Here is a 22,004-nt window from a genome sequence, read left to right on the forward strand (position 1 = left end):
ATAATAGTTACCTAAGGATAAGAAAGGAATGGTATGTGGTGCGAATACAAAGTTGAAAAGAGATATTTATTAAGCATTTATATGCTATCATATTACAAAAACGATACCAGGGAACTAAAAAGACAAAGCATGTAAAATAAGACAGTGGCAAAACAAACATGATAGATTTCTTAGGTTGACCTATTTACGTACAGATAGTACATTATTTTTTTTTAAGATTTTATTTATTTATTTGACAGAGATCACAAGTAGGCAGAGGCAGGCAGAGAGAGGAGGGGAAGCAGGCTCCCTGCTGAGCAGAGAGCCCTTATATGGGGCTTGATCCCAGGACCCTGGCTGGGATCATGACCTGAGCTGAAGGCAGAGGCTTTAACCCACTGAGCCACCCAGGAGCACCCAGACAGTACATTATTAATTTGTGTAGCAAAAATTTTCCAGTATCTGCAAAGCAAAAAAATAAAGAGTCAAACTACATATTCTATTCGTACAGTAAATGTAAGTTGGTCATGACACACTTATTTCTACAGGTTACAGCAGGTAAAATTAAGTTAAGAGAAAGTGTTATATTTTACGGACTTGTTATAAAATGAAGAGATCCTCTAGATTTCTGGGTAAGAGGGATAACTAGCAATCCCACAGTGATTTCCACTGTTTCTTGCCATCCGAATATATCCTTGCTCACCAAAGTTGAGGCCCCAGCTTTAGAAAAAGAAATAACACAAAATTACAAATGAATATAATCAAATCACAATATCAACTTTTTATCTCCTAGATTGTTTTTTTCCTAAAGTGATTATATATGAAAAGCTATAAAACAAAATCAGAGCAAAATAATATAAAAATTTCCCCAGGGGTTTCAGGCAATTTTCAAAGGATAGTTTGGAAGGCTTTAGTGCTATATTGATGAATAGACTTAATACCTAAGGAAAACAATATAAACTCCACCCCAAAGCTTTAATCCTCCTACTTTGTAAATACACCTCCTGCAGGGAAAGGGTATTATGGTCCTTTCCAAGGCCCCATCGTTAAATGTTTTTGCAAAACAGGATCATAAATTATTATTTTCTTTCAAACTTAGATTCCTTTAGAGAATGTCAACTAAGAAGTATTTTTGAATGACTACTATGGAAAAGGCATAAGGTAGGAAATTCCAAAGTAAGAAATAAAAAGGGCCCCCCTCAAACAGCTTTTTGACCTTGAGGTGGAGCTGAGGTAAGACTTTCTCATAGGTAAAGCTGTGAAAAAATGGAATATGCTATCTTAGGAGAAGGTGAGCTCACTGGCTCTGGAAGTGTTCAATCAGAGGTTTGCATAACTTGTTAGAGATGTTGCAGAGGGAATTTGTAGGTCAAAAAGCGGTCTCTCGCTTTTTGATTTCATGAACTTTGAGAATTAAAAAAATTTCACAAATTTATATACAGTTACCAATATTTTATAGGTATTTTATTTTTTAAAAGATTTTATTTCTTTATTTGACAGAGAGAGAGAGAGAGAAAGGGAAACAGAGAGTAGCAGAGGGAGAGGGAGAAGTAGGCTCCTCAGTGAGCAGGGAGCCTGACGTGGGTCTCGAGTCCATGACCCTTAGATCATAACCTGAGCCAAAGAAAAACACTCAACTGACTGAGCCACCCAGGTGCCTTATTTTATAGTTATTTTAAAGATTTCATTTATTGATTGATTTTTAGAGAGAGACAGAGGGAGAGAGCAAGTGAGCAGGGAGAAAGGGAGAGGAAGAGAGAATCTCACACAGAACACGGAACCCAATGCGGGATTCAATCCCATACCCTGATATTATGACCTGACCCCAAATCAAGAGTTAGAAGCTTAACTGACTAAGCCACCCAGGTGCTCCAAAGTTACCAATTTTTAAATTAGCAAGTACAGACATAAAAAAAATGCTTTTTATATCACCATTGTATTGTAAAAGAAAGAATGGGGTGTTTTTTTTTTAAGATGTTATTTATTTATTTATTTATTTATTTATTTATTTGACAGAGAGAGAGAACGCAAGCAGGGGAAGTGGGAGAGGGAAAAGCAGGCTTCCTACTGAGCACAGAGCCCGATGTGGTCTTGATCCCAGGGTCCTGGGATCATAACCTGGGCCAAAGGCAGACGCTTAACGACTGAGCCACCCAGAGACCCAGAAATGATGTTTCAACACCAAAACAAAACTTAAGAGGACATAGTCTCTACTTTAAGGATAGTCCTTTGATCCAAATAAATTTGTATATTTATGAAGGATACATCAAAATATTCATATTTTCTCATTTTGTCACAGACTAGTGAAAAAACTGACAAGATTTTTGTAAGGTAAATATTTTCTTAAGTTTTTTTATGATTCTGAGATTTTTGTAATTGTAGATATACAAATAGTTATACTCTGAAGCAAATTCATTAAGTTCTATAACTAGGATACAAATAAAAGCATGAGTTTGAGAAAGTGCCTATTGTGTTTATATTTGGAGAGCAGCAAAACATGTAGTTGAAAGGAAAATTACACATCTTTGGGGTAGAAGGGGACAAAGAGGACAGAAAGTTGGGTTGGGGCTATGTTGTGAAGAGCTTAGAACAATAGGCTATGGAACCCGTAATTTAATTCCATAGGCAAAGGGAAACAGCTGAAAATTTTTGCTCAGGACTCAAAGGAGAGGTAGATTGTGCCTTTGCATGCAGTGGAGAAACTAAGAAATGTGGCTTTATTGCAAGCAGACAGATGGCATTATTTTAAAATGGCTGTGCTCTGATAGGCCTTAACTGTTCCCTGTATCAGCCATTCAGTGGACACTTTGCAGGTCTTATTTTTCCCTCTTGTATCATTTAACGAGGTGGTCCCCACTTCTCTCCTGGCCTTAAGTTAATACAAGCCCTGATATTTCCCTTCTCTCTCTGCTCACTCCTTCTTAAAGTCTTTTGTGGGCTTCTTTATTGTTTCCTTTCACTTATTACCACTTTGCTGATTAAAATACTTTAATTCCTCCCCAATATCTTTAAAATAAAATCCAAAATCCAGGGGCGCCTGGGTGGCTCAGTGGGTTAAGCCGCTGCCTTCGGCTCAGGTCATGATCTCAGGGTCCTGGGATCGAGTCCCGCATCGTGCTCTCTGCTCAGCAGGGAGCCTGCTTCCCTCTCTCTCTCTCTGCCTGCCTCTCCATCTACTTGTGATTTCTCTCTGTCAAATAAATAAATAAAATCTTAAAAAAAAAAATCCAAAATCCACTGTCACCTCTTATCAATAGATGGAGTATTCTTTTAGTATCCCCAAACAATTATGATAAATTCAGGTGAAACTATTATTAATATTAATAGCCACTTTTCATTGAGTACCTAGCTCTGTGCTAAGCACCCTAACCTATACTACCTGACTTAATTATCACCCTGTGAGGAGGAAAATGGTCAAAGTGGTAAAATGGTTTGCTAAGATGGTTAATTATGAGGTCAGGGCACAAATCTAGGATTGTTTTACTTCAAAGCCTACTCTAATATTTACACTAGCCCTAACCCTACATTATTCCTGTGAGTGAGGTAGCATGAGAGATGAAATTCAGACCAGAACATCCAGGACTTTACATAATCGATATCTTCCTATATTTTGTTTTGTAGTTATTTAACTGCCTTAAAAAAGTAGGTAAAAAATTAAAAAGAAACCGAGTTTGGACTTAAGTTCTGGCAATGAAATTTGAACTGAGTTGTAATTACTAGCAGTATGAACTCAGTCAGTGAGGTCCTATTCAGAATCTGGATAGCTCACTTTCCCCAGCTTCATAGAACAAGATCAACTATCCCAAACTTTGGAAAAATTCTAGACCTGGGCGCCTGGGTGGCTCAGTGGGCTAAAACCTCTGCCTCTGGCTCAGGTCATGATCCCAGGGTGCTGGGATCGAGCCCCCATTGGGCTCTCTGCTCAGCCGGGAGCCTGCTTCTCCCTCTCTCTGACTGCCTCTCTGCTTACTTGTGATCTCTGTCAAATAAATAAATTTTAAAAATCTAAAAAAAAAAAAAAAAAAAGGAAATCCCAGGCCTCTTTTGACTAAGTCCTGCTAACCTTCCCTTAAAGAATAACACTGATTTAAAAATGTCAAGCTCAAAAAATACGAGGACAAATTCTTTCCTTCGGAACTGTGCAAAGTCAGCTCCAAATGTTGATTCTGGTCCTTACCAAGTTGTTTATTTTTACTGGTTCTATAGCTCTTTCATTCAAACTGTTTACCTGCAGGCAAGCTTCTTAACTCTGTCAGTACCAGGAGTCCTATTCTGTATTATGGAGATAAAATGCGTATCCTTTAAAAATTCTGGTGAAGCTAGAATTTTCTTACTTACCAGAAGAACTTGCACAGTGTCTGTATGTAGTAAATAGTGAGTAGAGGTGGCTATGTTTGTTATTATCCAAGTATGAGTCCATTTGATTGGACTCAAGTAGAGTTCATCCCCTTTAAACAAAATGCAGACTTTTTCTAGAGTAACCAACAGTCCAGCTTGCCTGGAACTATTCTGGTTTCAAAAAAAAAGTCCTGTGGCCTGGGAAACCCATTAGTCTTTGACATGATGAGATGGTTGGCCACGCTACCTTCTCCCTGCATATTATAGACTACTAACTTGTAAGACATTCCTTCTAGAATGTATGCCAGTTTCCTTTGTAATAAACTGTAGTTCTGAGCTTCCTAGGCTATCCCAGATACTACTGTATGCATTAGGATTATGGAGGTAAATGAGATAGACAAAGTCTTTTCAAAGCCTACATAAAAAACATACAGTAAACAAGTAAATAATATGATAAAATATAAGTACTATGAAGAAAATTAAAGCAGAGTAAGGGGATATGGAATGTTGGGAATCAGGGCTACATTTTAGGAGTAGTCAGGGAATGTCTCTCTGAGGAAACATTAGTGCAAAGACAGTAAGTGAAGGTGCAAATGATGCAAAGATCTGGAAAAAGAGCTGGAATAAACTTGATATGTAAGAAATTACAAGTGTCTCTTGAGAAAAGGTACTGAAAAAAAGCTAGTGTTCTTGGAGCTGAGGGAGATGGGCAGATGTAGTGGGAAATGCCGTTGGAGAGACAGGCTGAGGCCAAAAATTGTCATGGTTTTATAGGTCATGGATTTTATTCAGAGTGTGAAGGAAAGCCATTAGGGCATTTGGGGCAGGAGAGTAACATAACGTCCTTTCTGCTTTAGAAAGATCATCCTGGCTACTATATAGAGGACTGATCGTAAGCAAACAAGAAGGGAAGTGACTACCAGTTAGGAGATTATTGCTATAGACCAAGAGATGGATGGTGACTTGAACTAGAGCAGTAACGGCAGAGATACTGAGAAGTGTTAAGGTTTGGGAAAATTTAATGATGATAGAAATGACAGAATTTGCTGATGGTTTAGGTGTGAGATAGCAAATGAAGAAAGGATGGTTCCAGTATTTTGACCTGGGGTAAATGCTGTTGGCATATACCAAGATGGGAAAAATTGGAGCAGTGGCAGGAAGTCAAAAGTTCTGTTTTGGATGTGTTAAGTTAAAGAGGCCTATGAATACTCCAGTGGAGAGGTCAAACAATGGGCTTTTGATCACAGAGTCTGGAGCTCAGAAAGGAGGTTAGAGTTGAAGGTACAAAGCTGAGAGCCACCACCTGTTTGTTGTTTAAAACCGACACTAAACGAGATCTTCAGAAGAGTATAGAGAGAGAAATTGAGGCCTGGGGATTCTAATATTTAAAAGGAAGAAAGAATAAGAGGAACTACAGAACTCAGGAGACTGAGAGGTAAAGTAGGAAGAAAACCAGGGTGGGGTATGATCCCCTGAAAGTCAAATAAAGTGTTTCGGAAAGCAGAGAGTAACCATACATCAAATGTTAAGAATGCAGGAAGATGAGACCTGAAAACTATTTAATGAGGCAAGATGGAGGTGATTGCTGATCTTGAAAAGATCAATTTCAGTGGAGTAGTGGGAATAAGTTATAAATTGAGTTATAAACCAAATGCACATTCTTAATCTCTCTGTAGAGAAATCGCTAAATATATGAAACAAAAATCATTAGATTTTAACTTTTTCCTTTTTTCCTTTCCAGCCTTTGATTCCATGGAAAGAAGGCAGTACATATGAGTTTAATGTAGACCCCTATCATGTTTAATGATTAAAGAATATTAACTGTAAGAGTCAGGATCTCTTGAAAGATCAGACAGTAGCTTTCACTGAGGGAAAATAGAGTATGTTCTTTTTTCCAACTTATATTTTCCTAACTTAATCCCATTTATGAATGAAAAGGAGGCATTTCAGTCTCCCATTCATCAGCTCCATTGACTTACTTCATTATCTAGAGGCCCATCTATTTTGCAACTACTTATATTAGAGAGTTCACCAGATATGGCTTAAAGGTGTTCTGGGTACTTTCCTAGTTTTGGGGGAGTGTGTGTGTGTGTGTGTTTAAGGTTCTCATGATCTAATGGCTAATGCCTTTAATTTTTTTCCCCCAGGCTAAAATTATTCTATGCCCAATAACTTTGGGCCTCAATTACTCATTGATCTGTAGATTAGATTAAACTCCTCCCCGACCTTTAAAAAAATAAAAAGCATAATTGACATACAATATCCTGTTAGTTTCAAGTGTGATTTTACAGCGATTTGATATTTTTATACATTACAAATGATCCTCGTAAGTTTAGTTACCACACAAAGTTATTACAATATTATTGACTATATTCTCTATACTGTACATTATATCCCCATGACCTATTTATTTTATAACTGGAAGTTTATATCTCTTAATGCCCTTTACCTATTTTTCCCATCCACTCAAACCCTCAAACCCTTCCTCTTCTGGTAACCAATAGTTTGTTTCATGTATCTAGGAGTCTGTTTCTGTTTTATTTACTTTTTAGATTCTAAATATAAGTGAAATCATATGGTATTTGTTTATTCAACTTATTTTGCTTAGCATTATGCTAGGTTCATACATGTCACAAATAGCAAGATTTCACTGTTTTTCTATGATGGAGTAAAATTCTGTTATATATCCCTTCTTCCTTATCCATTTATATATCGATGTACATTTAATGATTTTATTTATTTATTTGATAGAGGCATAGAATGAGTAGGATTTTTAGTGAGGTTTTTTTTTTTTCATTTTAAAAGTAATAAGGTAATTTTTTAAAAACTTGGTATTTATTTTTTTCTTTTTATTTTTTTAAAGATTACTTATTTATTTATTTGATAGAGAAAGAGACAGCAGGAGAGGGAATATAAGCAGGGGGAGTGGGAGAGGGAAAAGCAGGCTTCCCGCTGAGCAGGGAACCTGATGTGGGGCTCAATGTGGGGGATGATGTGGGGCTCGATCCCAGGGCCCTGGGATCGTGACATGAGCCGAAGGCATACTCTTAACGAGGGAGCCCCCCAGGTGCCCAAAAGTAATAAGGTACTTGTTAAAGACTTTTGCAAATACTTAAAGGTAGACGAAGATAATCATTATTAACATTTGGTATAATTCCTTCTGGTCTTTTAGTATATCATAAATCAGAGAAATTGGTCATACTGCCTTAAACTTAATATTTATTTTATGTTTATATGTATTCTCCATTTAAACATATATTCAAGTATTTTATTAGGTTATTAATAATAGTCTGAGTAAATATAGTTTCTAATACATGTGCTTGGTTTAATATTGTCCCTATTGTTAGACATTTTGGGTTTACTGGTTTTCACTATTAAAGAAGAAGAATGGGGGCACCTGGGTGGCTCAGTGGGTTAAAGCCTCTGCCTTCGGCTCAGGTCATGGTCCCAGGGTCCTGGGATCGAGCCCCACATCAGGCTCTCTGCTCAGCAGGGAGCCTGCTTCCTCCCCCCTCTCTCTCTCTGCCTGCCTCTCCACCTACTTGTGATCTCTGCCTGTTAAATAAATAAATAAAATCTTTAAAAAAAAAAAAGCTTTAAAAGAAGAAGAATGAATGCTATAATTTACATAAATTGGATATGAAGCTTTCCTCATATTTAAGATTATTTTCTTCATTTATGTTGCAAGACATGAGAAAAAACTGGACAGAGAATGTGAACATTTAAATAGGTTTTGATTCATATTATTGAATTGCTTTCAAGGAGGACTGTAACAATTTATTCTTCCACTGGAATGTATGAGAGTGCCCATTTCACTACAGACAGGTGGGATTTCTGTAGGCAGCAATGGGCTTTAAGGGCATTTCAGAAAGATGAAATAGCACAAGTAAAGAAATAGAAATAGCTATAAACTTAGGGAATGATGAGTAAGTAGTTCACTGTGGCCAGAGTGTAAATATGGGTGCATGAGAACCTAGGGAAAGAAAAGTCTAGAAAGCTATGTTGGAAACTGGATAATGGAGAATCTTGAGTGCCTGGCTAGGAATTTGGACTTCATTATGATGACAATGGTAAACTATTTAGAATTTTTGACTATGAGTTTACATAATCTACATTTTAAGAAGGTACTTCCATAGCTAGGTGAGAATAGGATCTGAATTAGAGCAGGAATAGAAGGAAATATAAAATTTGATTCAGAGGCTAAATGGACAGGGCTATGGATTGAAGGAGAGAAAGGAGAGTCCAAGATGATACCAAAGCTTTGATAACCTGAAGATGGTGATGCATTACTCAAAATACAGAATTATTCTCCCTTCGGCTTATTCTAAAATACTTTTCAGGGGCAGACAGTGAAAGGGTCGTTTAGATGGAAGGAGAGAGAGAATATGAATTTAGACTTTTTGAGAGAGACAATGTGTGTGTTGTGAGTAGCAGTAGGATAGGCAGGTGGGAAATTTGAATTTTTAAAAAGATTGTATTTATTTACTTGAGAGAGAGAGTGAGCAAGACAGACAGAACACAAGTGGGGAAAAACAGAGGGAAAGGGAGGAACAGATTTCCTGATGAGCAGGGAGCTTGATGCAGGGCTCCATCCCAGGACCCTGGGATCGTGACTCAAGCCGGTGGCAGAAAATTAACCGACTGAGCCACCCAGGTGTCCAGAAACTTGGATTAAAAAAAAAAAAGATTTATTTATTTATGATAGAGAGAAAGCACACGTACATGGCAGGAGGGTCAGAGAGAGAGAATCTTCAAGCAGCCTCCCTGCTGAGCATGGGGGCAGTGAGGGCAGTTGGGGGCCCGAGGCTCCAATCTCATAACCCATGAGACCACAGCCTGAGCTGAAACCAAGAGTCAGTTGTTTAATCAACTGAGCCACCCAGGCTCCCCAGAAATTTGGATTTTTTAGCAAAGCTGTCAAGTTGGAAGTTGGACATGGAAGTCTGTTGGTTAGTAGAGAGATTGTTTTTAGAGACTATGAATTGGGTATCATCCACATAATGGCAACAGTTGAAACTCAAGTTGCAGATGAGTTTGCTTTAATATAGCTGGAGCTAGAGCACGAGGGACAGGTGGAAGAAAATAAGAAATGAGGCTAAAGCTGATATCGCAAAATGAGTCAGGATAGTGTCACGTCGAAGATGCCAAAGAAATAAATGTAGTACAGAGTTTATAAAGCAGAGAAACTGTTCACATTTCTGTGCCATTACATATCCTTTATAGGTGACTGGGCCATTTATTTTCCTCCTCTAGAACATGAGCAATTCCAGTCATCTGAAAACTGAATACAAGGAAGTAGTGCCTTCTCTGTGAAACTTTTAAGCAGTTAGGCATCTCCTCATCTATGGCCTATAGCCATTGAGACATATATCATTATACCATAATGTTTTGTATTTTACTGTTTTAAAAATATATCTAATTCCCCAGTGAACTCTTATGTGAGCTCTTTTGGGACAGGATGATTTCTCGTTTATTTTCGTATTTCTAGGGCCTAGATAACACCCATAGCATTGTAGATCTCTAATAAATTTTCATTGAATGAGTAAGTGTTAAGAAGGGGTTTTGGATTTAAACACTAAACGATATAAATGGTCTTCCAGAAGAGCAGTTTCAATAGAGAAGGGAAGTTAAAAAAAAAAAAAAAAAAGAGAGAAGAGAAGTTAGAATACACGTTGTAGGAAGTCAACAAGAAAAAAGATACAAGTGAAAATATTGCTTCATATCCCTGGTCCAGGCCCAAGCTGATCAGTGCTGTGAATAGGTTACAAGTGAACCAAGATGTTGTTTCCCCCAACTACTTCCCAATAAGCCATACAAATACTACCATCTTCTATGTGTGCCATGTATTGTATTAGAGATACAAAGACAATACAGATCTTTACCCCAAAGGTGCATCCCGAATACAATTTAAATATAATGCATAAAGTACTCCAGTATGCATAAGACATTTTTAGAGCATAGAAAAAAGACATTTTACCCAGCTCAAGGATTTAGAGGGAAATTTCTGTTCTAGAGAATGCCTTAGCTGGTTTTGAAGGAAAAGGAGAAATAAACCAAGTGAGGAGAAAGAATGTTCCTAGCAGAGGGAACAGCACAACCAAGGTATGAAGATATTAAAGATAAAATGCTATGTATGGGAACTCTGTGCATAGTTAAATGTAACTGGAATAAAAAGTGGGAGACAAGTGCCAGCAATTGAGCCTGGTCAGACAGGCAGATACCACAACCATAGATGACTTGTCTTCCCCACTGGGCAACATTTTTTTTCCAAAGATTTTATTTATTCATTTGACAGAGAGAGAGAGAGAGAGAGAGAGAGAGCGAGAGAGCACGCACAAGTAGGCAGAGCAGCAGGCAGAGGGAAAGGGAGAAGCAGGCCACTCGGTGAACAGGGAGCTGGATGCGGGACTCGATCCCACGATCCTGGGATCATGACCAGAGCTGAAGGCAGCGGCTTAACCAACTGAGCCACCCAGATGCCCCCACTGGGGAACATTTATACCAAAGGGTACTCTGTAGAATAGTTATAACCCCAGTTTGTCATATTTGAGACACACCAGTCTGGAAGCAGCACAAAAGATGGATTTGAGAGTAAAGGAGACCACTTTGAAGGCCACAGATGTCTGAAGCAAAGCAATAATGGAAGAAATGGAGAGGGGACAGAGGCAAGGACAAATATGTGGGAAATTAGATTGACTTGCTGCTTGATTAGATCTTGAGGAGCCTACAATAAATCCATAGTATCTTGTTGGGTGACTGTGTTGTGTGTGGTTGCCAGTTAGTGAGTTAGGAAGTTCTGGAGAGGACAATATGGTAGAGAGGGAACTGAATTCCTTGGACATATTGAGTTTGGAGAAGCTAAGATACATGGAAGTGGGTGTGTCCAGATAAATAAGTCCGTATTTCAGGGCAGAGGTCAGAGCTAGGGCTTAAGCTTTGGAAACTATCAGCATATAGGTTATAGCTAAAATCATAAGAAAAATGTAGGCTAAGAGGAGTAATGAGCAAAGGATGGAGCCCTGGAGGAAAGACCAACATTTGGGGGCTAAGCAGAGGAATAGATATTTATAAAGGAGAAGGAATGATCAGAGAAGTATTGTAGAAGATAAATCATGAAAACTGCTGAAGCCAGAACAGGAAGTGAAGAAATGGGAGCACTGAGTAATTAATTTTGAATGTCACTTTATAAGAAGCTATAAATGTTTATCATTATTGATATTATTATCATCATAATCACAGGAAAGCATTGGTTGAAGCTCCATCAAATTCCTTATTTTAATTAAATATACACTTAAGAGCAAATATATTACCTGTTTTTCACAAGCCAGTAGTCTCTTCCATTAAGGTTACCATAGCCAACCACTAATACACCATGATTCACATTCTGAGTACAGGATGGGTCATAGTAGACACCTGAGAATAAAATGTGGGTGGAGAAAAAGAGTGAACCATATGTGGCAGTGAAGGACATTTGAAAATGCTATTGCTTTTAGTAGACTGATTTGCATATATAGGAAGCAAGTTGAATTATAATTTTAGGAACATATACTCTCATCAAACTAATTAGAGTTAATAATTCTTTGCCATCAATGCTGTATTTGTCAGTTTTCTTGCCAACTTTGGCATCAATCCAATCACAGTTCCCTTGGAAATCTTTGATAAGCAGCTACCTTTTTCTAATTATTTTTTAAAAGATTTTAGTTACTTATTTGAGAGAGAGAGACCACAAGTGAGTATGAGCAGGGGGAGGGACAGAGAGAGAGAGAGAGAATCCCATGCAGACTCTGCACTGAGTGTAAAACCTGACATGGTTCTCGATTCCACAACCCTGAGATCACGATCTGAGTTGAAATCAACAGTTGGATACTTGACCAACTGAGCCACCCAGGTGCCCCTTTTTCTAAAGATTTTAACTTATATCACGTCAGTTACTGTATTTCTTTTTATATATTCCTAAATTGTTTATTCCATATATTTTTATCCTTTACGATATGAAATGATCTTTGGGCGAGTTTGTTTGCTGGTTTGTTTGTTTTAAATAAAACAGTAGAGGTTTGGTTTAACACAATGCTCTAACATTGGCGGGTGCTCTCCTTGTATCCCACAGTGCTGTACCTACAGTGCACAGTGGCTCCAGGGGTTAGGAGCCCAGGCTCTGGAGTCAAATAGCATTGTTTCTAATCCTCACTGACCACTTCCAGACTGTATGACTTTATGCCAGTTAACGTGTGACTTGTTCATCTGTGAAATAGGGCTATTGTAAGGATTCAATAAGATAATTCATGGGAAGAATTTATCATAGTACTCAGCATGAAGTATTGTAAATTTTGATGAGTATTACTTAACTAATTAGAACTGGATATAAAAAATATATATGAAAAAGGGGCGCCTGGGTGGCTCAGTGGGTTAAGCCGCTGCCTTCGGCTCAGGTCATGGTCTCAGGGTCCTGAGATCAAGCCCCACATCAGGCTCTCTGCACAGCAGGAAGCCTGCTTCCCCTTCTCTCTACCTGCCTCTCTGCCTACTTGTGCTCTCTCTCTCTCTCTGTGTCAAATAAATAAATAAAATATTAAAAAATATATATATATGAAATGGAGGATTATGTTTAACCTAAACACTCAGAGATGGGGTGATGGGGAAGGATAATATTCTTTCTTATGGTGCAGGGGCAGCATATAACAAGAAGATAAAATATCTGAGTTTTTACCACTTTTATACAGGAAGAAAGAAGAGTGTTTCGCATCAATAGCAACAGACACAGGTCCTTTATTGGCCACAGCTTCTTTCAAGGCATCTTCACTGCCAAAGGGAAGTTCAGTATACTTTGAACATGTAGCAGCTCGATGTTTTGAGTCATACCTGCAGTTTCCATCCTGCAAAAAAAGATTATAAATCAAATAAATAAGTATCCTTCAGCTTCTTTTATATCACCAACATCCCAAGTCTGGATTTCAAATGTTTTCTTGTCTCCTTTAGTCTTTCAAATGTCTAAGGTTCCTTCCTCATTTAAAAGAAGAAAAAGCAAATCTCCCCAAAACCTTAACCATTCCGTGTTTCACCAGTAACAGGGGACATACATTACTATTGTATTGTTTTAAATTGTGAACATCTTTATGCATGCAGAAGTTGCTGGATAATGTCCCTCAGGTTCTCAGGTGGATTGGGGAGGTATACTATGTAAAGATCATAAAATCTATACTAGAACTTTAAAATCTTTTTGATGATATAATGCCTACAAGATGATCTGCAGTTTAAATGATGGTTTACAAAGACCATATAATCTGAAAAACACCTAGAGTGTATATTTTTATTTTAGTAGGACAAGAGAAATTACAAATTCACTTTTGTTGTGCATATACATATGGTTTTTTAAATGCTTAAGAGGACAAAGAACTTGAAAGAAATAAACCAAATTAATGGTGGTTAAGGTAGGAGGTTTTGGAGTGGTATTTTCTTTCTCTTTCCTAAATTTTCTGTAATACAGATATATTAATTCATCTAACAAAACATGCAATGAACTTGTGAGGAGGAAGAAGAGAGCATTATTTAGCTTTTTTGTAGGTAGGAGAATGGTGTGACTGATGATCTGAGAATAAGGTTGAGCATGGGAGGCTGTAGGAAAAACACGCTGAAATACCAGGCAGATGGACAGAAAGAATTCTAAGGCCTACTGAAAATCCATTTTTTGTGAATTATACTTGCTTAAAACCAGTGTGCCACTGATGAATTAAGAAGACTACTGAAAAAGGAGTGAACTCTTAAAAATTTAAGAATTCCTGACCAGGATTTTCATACACTGCTTCTCAAGTGATTGGCTTGGTTGTGGGTTTAGCTCAGTTAGTCAAGGGATAGCATAAGGTCCCAGGCAGCACAAAAAGTTTGCTTGTGACACACCATGGCTTTGTAGGGATAGGAAACTTCCGAATCGATGCCGTTGTTATCAATGATATACTGGAAAGCCTTTGTCATGAAGCCACCATTGCAGCCTTTATTTCCATATCTTTCAGTTGAGCAATCTACCAGGTTCTGTGCACTCAGAGACACCAGATTTCCTGTTTTCAGCTTCAGCTGTGCTTCCAGGGCCCCCACAGCACTGAACGCCCAACAAGCACCACAAGCACCCTAAAACACAGACAAGGGCACAGAGGTAATTTAGGATTTTTGCTGCTCCCTTTTTTTTTAAAAAGTAGTCTCCATGGCCAGTGTAGAGCCCAACATGAGGCTTGAACTCATGACCCTGAGATCGAGACCTGAGCTGAGCTCGAGGGTCAGATGTTTAACTGACTGAGGCACCCAGGCATCCCTTAAAGTGAACTAAAGGAAATACAAAAACATAGGAAGAAATTTATAAAAACCCATACTGTATTTTTTACTGTAACAGTGCCAGCCTAGTCATGAGTGAACTAGACTGGTACAATTTCAGCTCTAGGTTTTTCCTCTCCTTCAACCCTGAAATGGAGGGAGAGATTTCCTGATGGATATTCTCTCTCACACACAATACTGTTTCCCAAGCAATTGGCTTAGTAGAAGATCCAGTGCATGGGCGCTAGAAATCTGTCTTAAAGAAATATATTTGCTCCGTTCACAGTTTTGTCTAATAGAGTTCTAACCATTGGTATTCTAAGTCTAATAATCAACTAATATTTATGTAATATGGGCACCTGGGTGGCTCAGTGGGTTAGGCCTCTGCCTTTGGCTCAAGTCATGGTCTCAGGGTCCTGGGATCAGACCCTGCATCAGGCTCTCTGCTTGGTGGGGAGCCTGCTTCCCCCTCTCCCTCTGCCTGCCTCTCTGCGTACTTGTGATCTCTCTCTGTCAAATAAACAAATAAAATATTTTAAAAAAAGATTTACATAAGTATGCTAACTTACTCTAAAAGATTGTGAGTAATCTTTAGACAATGCTTTCTATAATTGATTTAAAAAACTAAAAGCAATAGTACCCTGCAAGTTTCAAATGTTCCTCTAAAAAATTTGTTGAAGAAAGTGGTTATAGTAGGACTAAACAAGAACTAAACCTTGGAGAATACAAATAAAATATGATATGTGGTCGTTGTCCCCAAGGAGCTTACAATTTAATTGGGAAGATGAGAATAACAAAAATCATTAGAAATAACATTAGGGAGATTCCACTGCCAAATTATGTAGCTAGACTAAGTATTGACAGAGGAGAGAGCTCTTCCTGGGGTACAGAAGCCTGGGATGACAATACTCACCTGGTATTTCACTTCAGTAACACACCCCTTCTCTCTCCAGTCCACAGAATCAGGCAATTTCTGATTAGAATTTGACTTGTAAGTGACATTTGCCTGCCATTGGCTGGGAACTCTCAGGGAACTCATCAAAGATGACACTTCTTCACTGGTCTGCAAGACAAATATATATATCTCCTTTCACTTATGACCTTCTTTTCAATATTCTAATAACCATAACTGTGAATGTTTTTAACAATTGAGAAAAACCAGAGGTAGTTGTGACCAACATAGGTACTGCTATCAGATAGGTGAACTATCTGGGTCTCTTTCACACTTTGTCTTAGCACCCATTTAGGCATTGGGAAGAAGAAGAAAGTGGTAAAAACTAAAAGTCACAGGGAGGCAGATTTTTGTTTTAAAGCAAGGCAGAATTTTATTCAAGGACTGTCTAAAAAGTAGACTGAACTGGGGCACCTGGGTGGCTCAGGGGGTTAAAGCCTCTGCCTTTGGCTCGGGTCATGATCTCAGGGTCCTGGGATCGAGCCCCGCATGAGGCTCTCTGTGCAGCGGGGAGCCTGCTTCCCCCTCTCTCTGCCTGCCTCTCTACCTACTTGTGATCTCTGTCTGTCAAATAAACAAAATCTTAAAAAAAAAAAAAAAGTGGACTGAACTGGTTTTCCTTGTAGAAAGAATCACAAAGGAGATGCCGCATTTAAGTAGAAATTTAACCTACCTAGTGTATTCTCTTCCAAGAGGTACTACGATTCTTAATTTCAGCCTCAACAGTAAAGCTTTGTAGGTAGAAAAAAATTTAAAAAAGAATGGGAGAGTATTTGTGATATTAAATACCCACACTCCCTCATTAAGAAAGCAGGTAGAATATATTGAGTTATCAGTCTAGACGTACAAAAGTATGGCAACTTACTCTAAAAGATTGTGAGTGATCTTTGGGCAGTGTTTTCTAGAATTAATTAAAAAAAAAAAAGCAATACTAGCCTGTAAGTTTCAAATATACCTCTAAAAATTTTATTAAGGAAAGTGGTCACAGTAGGATGAAACAAGGAATCTGCAAATTCTTACATCCTTAAATTCTACTGTTTTCTAACTTTGCATATGTGTACACACACACACACACACACACACATTTCTTTGCTGCTTACCTTCGAATTGCCTTTGGGAAGATGGAAATCATACATACACAGAGATGAAAGTAGGATTATTTGTAATTTACTTACCATATCTGCCAGATGGTTCATGCCTAGATCATATGAATGCATTCCCATTGAGTATTCCAGATTGTGAAGCATCACAGATTTTAGATTCTTTTCCCAGATAAGACGCCGTGCTACTTCCTCGTTCTAAAATGTAAGGAAAAAGAACATAGTCCCAGCCATTTCTTAAAAGATACTGTAGGTTCATAAAAAAAAAAAAAAGATATTGTAGGTTAAGTTCCAGACCACTGCAGTAAAGCAAATATCACAGTAAAGTGAGTCAAATGAAGTTTTTGGTTTCTCCATGCATATAAAAGTCACATTTACACTATATATAGTTTATTAAGTGTGCAAAAGGATTATGTTATTTGAGCTTTGAGATAAATTATCAAGGAAGAATACTAATGAAAAGTAATTTTCATTCCTTCCAAGGGACTGGAGTCATTAAAAAAAGAGAGAGTATTCATTTAACCAGATAGTGATGCTAATTGAACATCTTACTCTAGTTTAAACTTAGAGCCTTGTTTCTCAAGGCACTTGGATGAGGGTAAAAATCATCACTACTAAGAAAACAACTCAGTGCACATCCTATTGAAAGTTTCGTTTTTATACAAAATAATGTATCAAATAAATTAATACATAATTCTTGCTTACAGAGTCAAAATATACACACACATCTTCACACATATATCTTAGAGGATTTTTTAAAAAGATTTTATTTATTTGAGAGAGAGTGATAGAGAGCACAAGAGCAGGGTGGGGGCAGAGGGAGAAACAGATCCCTGGCAGAGTAGGGAGACCAATGTGAGGCTCCATCCAGGACCCCAGGATCATGACCTGAGCCAAAGGCAGATGCCCAATGGACTGAGCTACTTAGCCCCCCAGAAATATAGATATATATATATATATATCTTAAAGATTTTATTTTTAAGTAGTCTTCCATACCCAACGTGAGACTCCAACCCACAACCTCGAGATCAAGGGTTACATGCTCCACTGACTGAGCCAGCCAGCTGCCCCTCAAATATCGTTTTAAAGTCTCCACGCCCAACATGGAGCTTGAATTCAGGACCCTGAGATTAAGAGTCTCCTGCCTAAGCCAGCCAGACACACCCAAATTCAGAAATATTATATAGATATAGGACTTAGTTATTTGAGGCCCTAGGGTTAAAGTTTTTAAAGAAAAGAAGATACTATTTATTTGACAGAGAATGAGCAGGGGAGAGGGGTGGCGGGGAGGGAGAAGCAGACTCCCTGTTGAGCAGGGAGTCCAACACGGGGCTCGATCCCAGGACCCCTTCCAGGACCCCAGGATCATGACCTGAGCCAAAGGCAGATGCTTAACTGATGGGGCCATCCAGGTCCTGGTTAAGGTTTAAAAAACCAATAAGTATATGGGGCGCCTGGGTGGCTGTTGGTTAAGTGTCTGCCTTTGGCTCAGGTTAGGATCCCAGGGTCCTGGGATGGAAACCTACATCAGGCTCCCTTCTCAGCAGGGAGCCTGCTTCTCCCTGTCCTCTGCCTGCTGCTCCCCTGCTTATGCTCTCTCTCTCTCTCTCACTATCTCTCTCTGTGTCAAATAAATAAGCAAAATCTTTTTTAAAAAATCAATAAATATGCATTGAAATAAAAACAAAAGTACATCGTGGGAATTCAAAGTCAAAAAACAACATCTGGTAGTGCTTCTATGTGCTAGGGACTGAAATAGGTCTTTTTGTTCCCAAACATGTACCCTACCTCCCTTGACCTGGAACCTGCATTCTAGTTACAACTTTGCTTCCTGGCTTCTATGAATTCTCGGCTCACATGTCACCTTCGATGAGGCTACTTCCCTGAGCTTTTTGTTACATATCAAGAAAAATCACTCCCAACCCCTCACAGCCGTCTCCCAAAGCCCTCCAGCTCTAGGTCTCACTAGATCCCCCACGCTTTGCTTTGTTTTTTTCTACCGCACTTATCACCACCTACCATACTATATTCTGCTTATTTATTTACTTAATTCCTGTCTCCCCTGCTATGATATGAGCTCCACAAAAACAGGAACTTTGCTCTGTTTCCTGCTATATCTCTGGTACCAAGAATAGAATCTGGCAAGAAATGAGTGCGTAAGCATTTATTGAAATCACTGCTTGTACGAATATCATTTTGAGGGGGAGAAAGTACAGGATACTCGAGCAAAAGCAAATTGCTCAAGTGATGATCCCACCTACCTTTTCCTGGTATTGTCTGCCATAGGTTTTCTTCCAGAGATTCCAGTGATGATCCAGAGTGGGATCATTCTGTACCTGAGCAACTGCATAGGAGCTCGCCAGGAGTCCCCACACCAGCCATTTCCTTTGGTTAAAGGAAAGGTAACATAAGAATAGTTATTAGCTGCATATATTGTGACCAAATTTTTACATTAAAAAAAACACACTGTAAAGTCTGTCGAAAGGACAATACAAATCAGAACTAAACAGGAAACTTCCCGGGATTTATTGTCACAGGGAGATAGTCTGTAGATTTATGACTGGAATACCACTTCTAATACTTAGTAGCATTTTAAAAAGTGATTTTCAGAAATTTCCTGATACCTGGTATATCAAACTTTCATCCAAGGCAGGAGGGATTGGGTAGGGTGGGGAGGCAGGGACTTTACAGGATTTGCCAACAAATCTAACCAAGGGACATCACCGCCTACTATCTTCAAGAGGAGGGCAAAGCTTTGAAAAATCAATTTAACTTCATAATTTTTGAATACTTGGACTTTTCTTAACTGGTCTATTTAAATATCCACAACATTCAGAGGTAGTTGAAAGACAACTCCCATGTATTGTTTTCAAATCCTAGAGTCATTTTGGTTTTTTTTAAACTAGTTTTCCCAATCATCAAAACACCTATTTCAAAGGAAGCACTTATGTACTTTTGAAAACACCACTTCTATGTTTAAAACAAAAAGATTTGAATAGTAATTCAGTGACTACCTCCCTCAAACTGGATTCTACTTCCTTTTCTGTTTCTTTTACATTCAAAACAGCTTCAAATTATATTCCAAAGAAAGCTATGTTTAAGCCTCAGATTTCGATGTGCAAACAGACATTAACTTTTCAAAAATAGATTATTTTAGTCAAAGAAACAAGAGGCAAATTGAGTGGCATAATATTTTCGTTTACTTCCTGGAACCAATGGTTTAAAGCCTGGTAGGCACAGCACGTTAAAGGCACAAACGGAGGGTTTAAAGACCAAAGAGTAGAAAAAGACCAGAGAGTACGTACATGATAGAACTGGCAGGTGCTCCCATAGTAAGCATGCCTGAAGGCGAGCCCTCTCCAAAGGTTTGAAGGCAGCAAAGAGACCTCTGTTAAATTGACTTTAAAAAGATACTGGGCTTGTCACATGAGGTGCCCGCAATGAGGAAGTGAACTTTCATTTCAGTTTCATTTAAAATCTAACCACATCAGCTATCTCTGGCCCTCACCCCTATAGTTTTAGAGTTAATGTGGGTACAGTAAGCCATCAAAAACCACCCCCAGGGGAGCCAATTAGTAGAACAAACTCAGCAAAATAGGAGAAGTTCCAGTTTACCTTTTAATCCCTCATCATTTGGATAATTCACTTTAAAACACCAACTTTCAGATGGAAAAATTTAGTTATGAAGACAATAGGATTAAGCTCCTGAAATCCGAGTTTCCTCCAGGCTTTCCTACAAATACCTGTAAACTTCTGTGATTACTGTTGTCTCATTCTTACTCAACTATTTCTTGATTCATAATTAAAATATATTTTTAAAAAATTATTTATTGGGCGCCTGGGTGGCTCAGTTGTTTGGGTGACTGCCTTCGGCTCAGGTTGTGATCTTGGGGTCCTGGGATTGAGTCCCGCATCTGGCTCCTTGCTCAGTGGGGAGCCTGCTTCTCCCTCTTCCATTCCCCCTGGTTGTCTCTATCTCTCTCTTTCTCTCTGACAAATAAAAAAATGGAATCTTTTAAAAATTGAATAACTATGTAGATAATTCCTGTACACGGCAATACAAATGAATTTTGTCTAGTAGATTCTACTGAATAGAGAATGTAAATGGCTGTCACTTCAATTCTTATTTGAACCAGTTTTAATATCTTACTGATCCCATATCAATTGATAACTTGAATAAAATATTGATACATGTTTATTTTATATTTGCACAGGTCATATTCTCAAATTTTTGGAAACTATACTTTAGAAATTAAATCCTAAAATAACTCCACATTAGTATATATAGTCCTCATTTATTTTTTATGGTCATTTAGCATCTTTTGAACAATCTTGTTATGTTTGGAGAATTCCCCACATTATAAATTTTTTTTAGGCTCTAAAACTGTGGAAAACAAATTCTGTTGTTATAAGCCACCTAGTTTAGGGTATTTTGTTACAGAAACCTGAACAGACTAAGGCATCTATCCTCACATATGAACCTCATACTTAAAGCAACTAGTTTTCTTCATGTTTCCAGAACATCTATGTTTATCATCCTCTGCACTTCATACTCACTTTATTATTATAACAGTCTCCAGCTAACATTTGCTGGATGCCAGTTATGCCAATGTATGCGCTATACTCTTCATGTACTGTTAGTCAATCTTCACAACACAATGAATTACGTACAATTATTGTCCTTGTTTTACCGAGGGGAAATTAAAGTGCTGAGAGGTCCTAAAACTTGTCCGCTCTTAAGAGGACAGAACTGGTAGCTGACCTTGGAATGAACCCAGTTTTAAAAAGTAGTCCTTTTCCAACTTGATGCAGGGCTCAATCCCGGGACTCCAGGATCATGCCCTGAGCCAAAGGCAGACCTTAATTGACGAAGCCATCCAGGCGCCCCTAGAACAGATTTTTAACTTTCAGCCTCTGTTGCAGTCAAGCTGGTTTTCTGGGCTTCCCACATTGTGTGGTCATTCGTGTCTTTCTGAAATGGCTCTTTCTATTCGTTGACCTCTCTGTCTTGCAAGACCTACCTCAAGTACTGCCTTCAAGGGAGCCTTCTCTAACTCACTCATCTTTCCTTTCTATATACTTTCATGACACTTACAAATCATACCACCCAGTTTGAACTTACTCTATACTTATTACATAAGGTAGTTTCATCTCCCCAGCTAACTTGAGAATACAGAATCCTATATTACTCATCTTTGTGCTGTTCTGCGGATTAACACATGTTTAGGCCTTAACTAATCAGTATTTGTTGGATTACTTTTCATAATTACAATCTTCTACATGTTTTGTTTCATTTCTGATTCATACTCATTTGGCAGTGGCTCCTAAGGCTT

At 38.3% G+C, this 22,004-nt stretch overlaps 1 protein-coding gene across 1 annotated transcript; it reads right to left on the reverse strand.

The window, feature by feature from the left end:
• Nucleotides 1-47: 47 nt before the first annotated feature.
• CTSS (cathepsin S) lies at nt 48-20,115 on the reverse strand. The gene is made up of 8 exons (XM_059376059.1): nt 19,977-20,115; nt 18,933-19,056; nt 16,747-16,869; nt 15,533-15,682; nt 14,212-14,439; nt 13,025-13,190; nt 11,628-11,730; nt 48-699 (listed from the first exon to the last, which is right to left on the reverse strand). Exons 1-8 carry the CDS (start codon nt 20,009-20,011, stop codon nt 600-602), a joined length of 1,029 nt encoding a protein of 342 aa, XP_059232042.1. The 5' UTR covers nt 20,012-20,115; the 3' UTR covers nt 48-599.
• Between the last annotated feature and the right edge of the window lie 1,889 nt (nt 20,116-22,004).

Source organism: Mustela nigripes, chromosome 14, assembly GCF_022355385.1.
Source record: "Mustela nigripes isolate SB6536 chromosome 14, MUSNIG.SB6536, whole genome shotgun sequence".
NCBI classification, from domain to species: Eukaryota; Metazoa; Chordata; class Mammalia; order Carnivora; family Mustelidae; genus Mustela; species Mustela nigripes.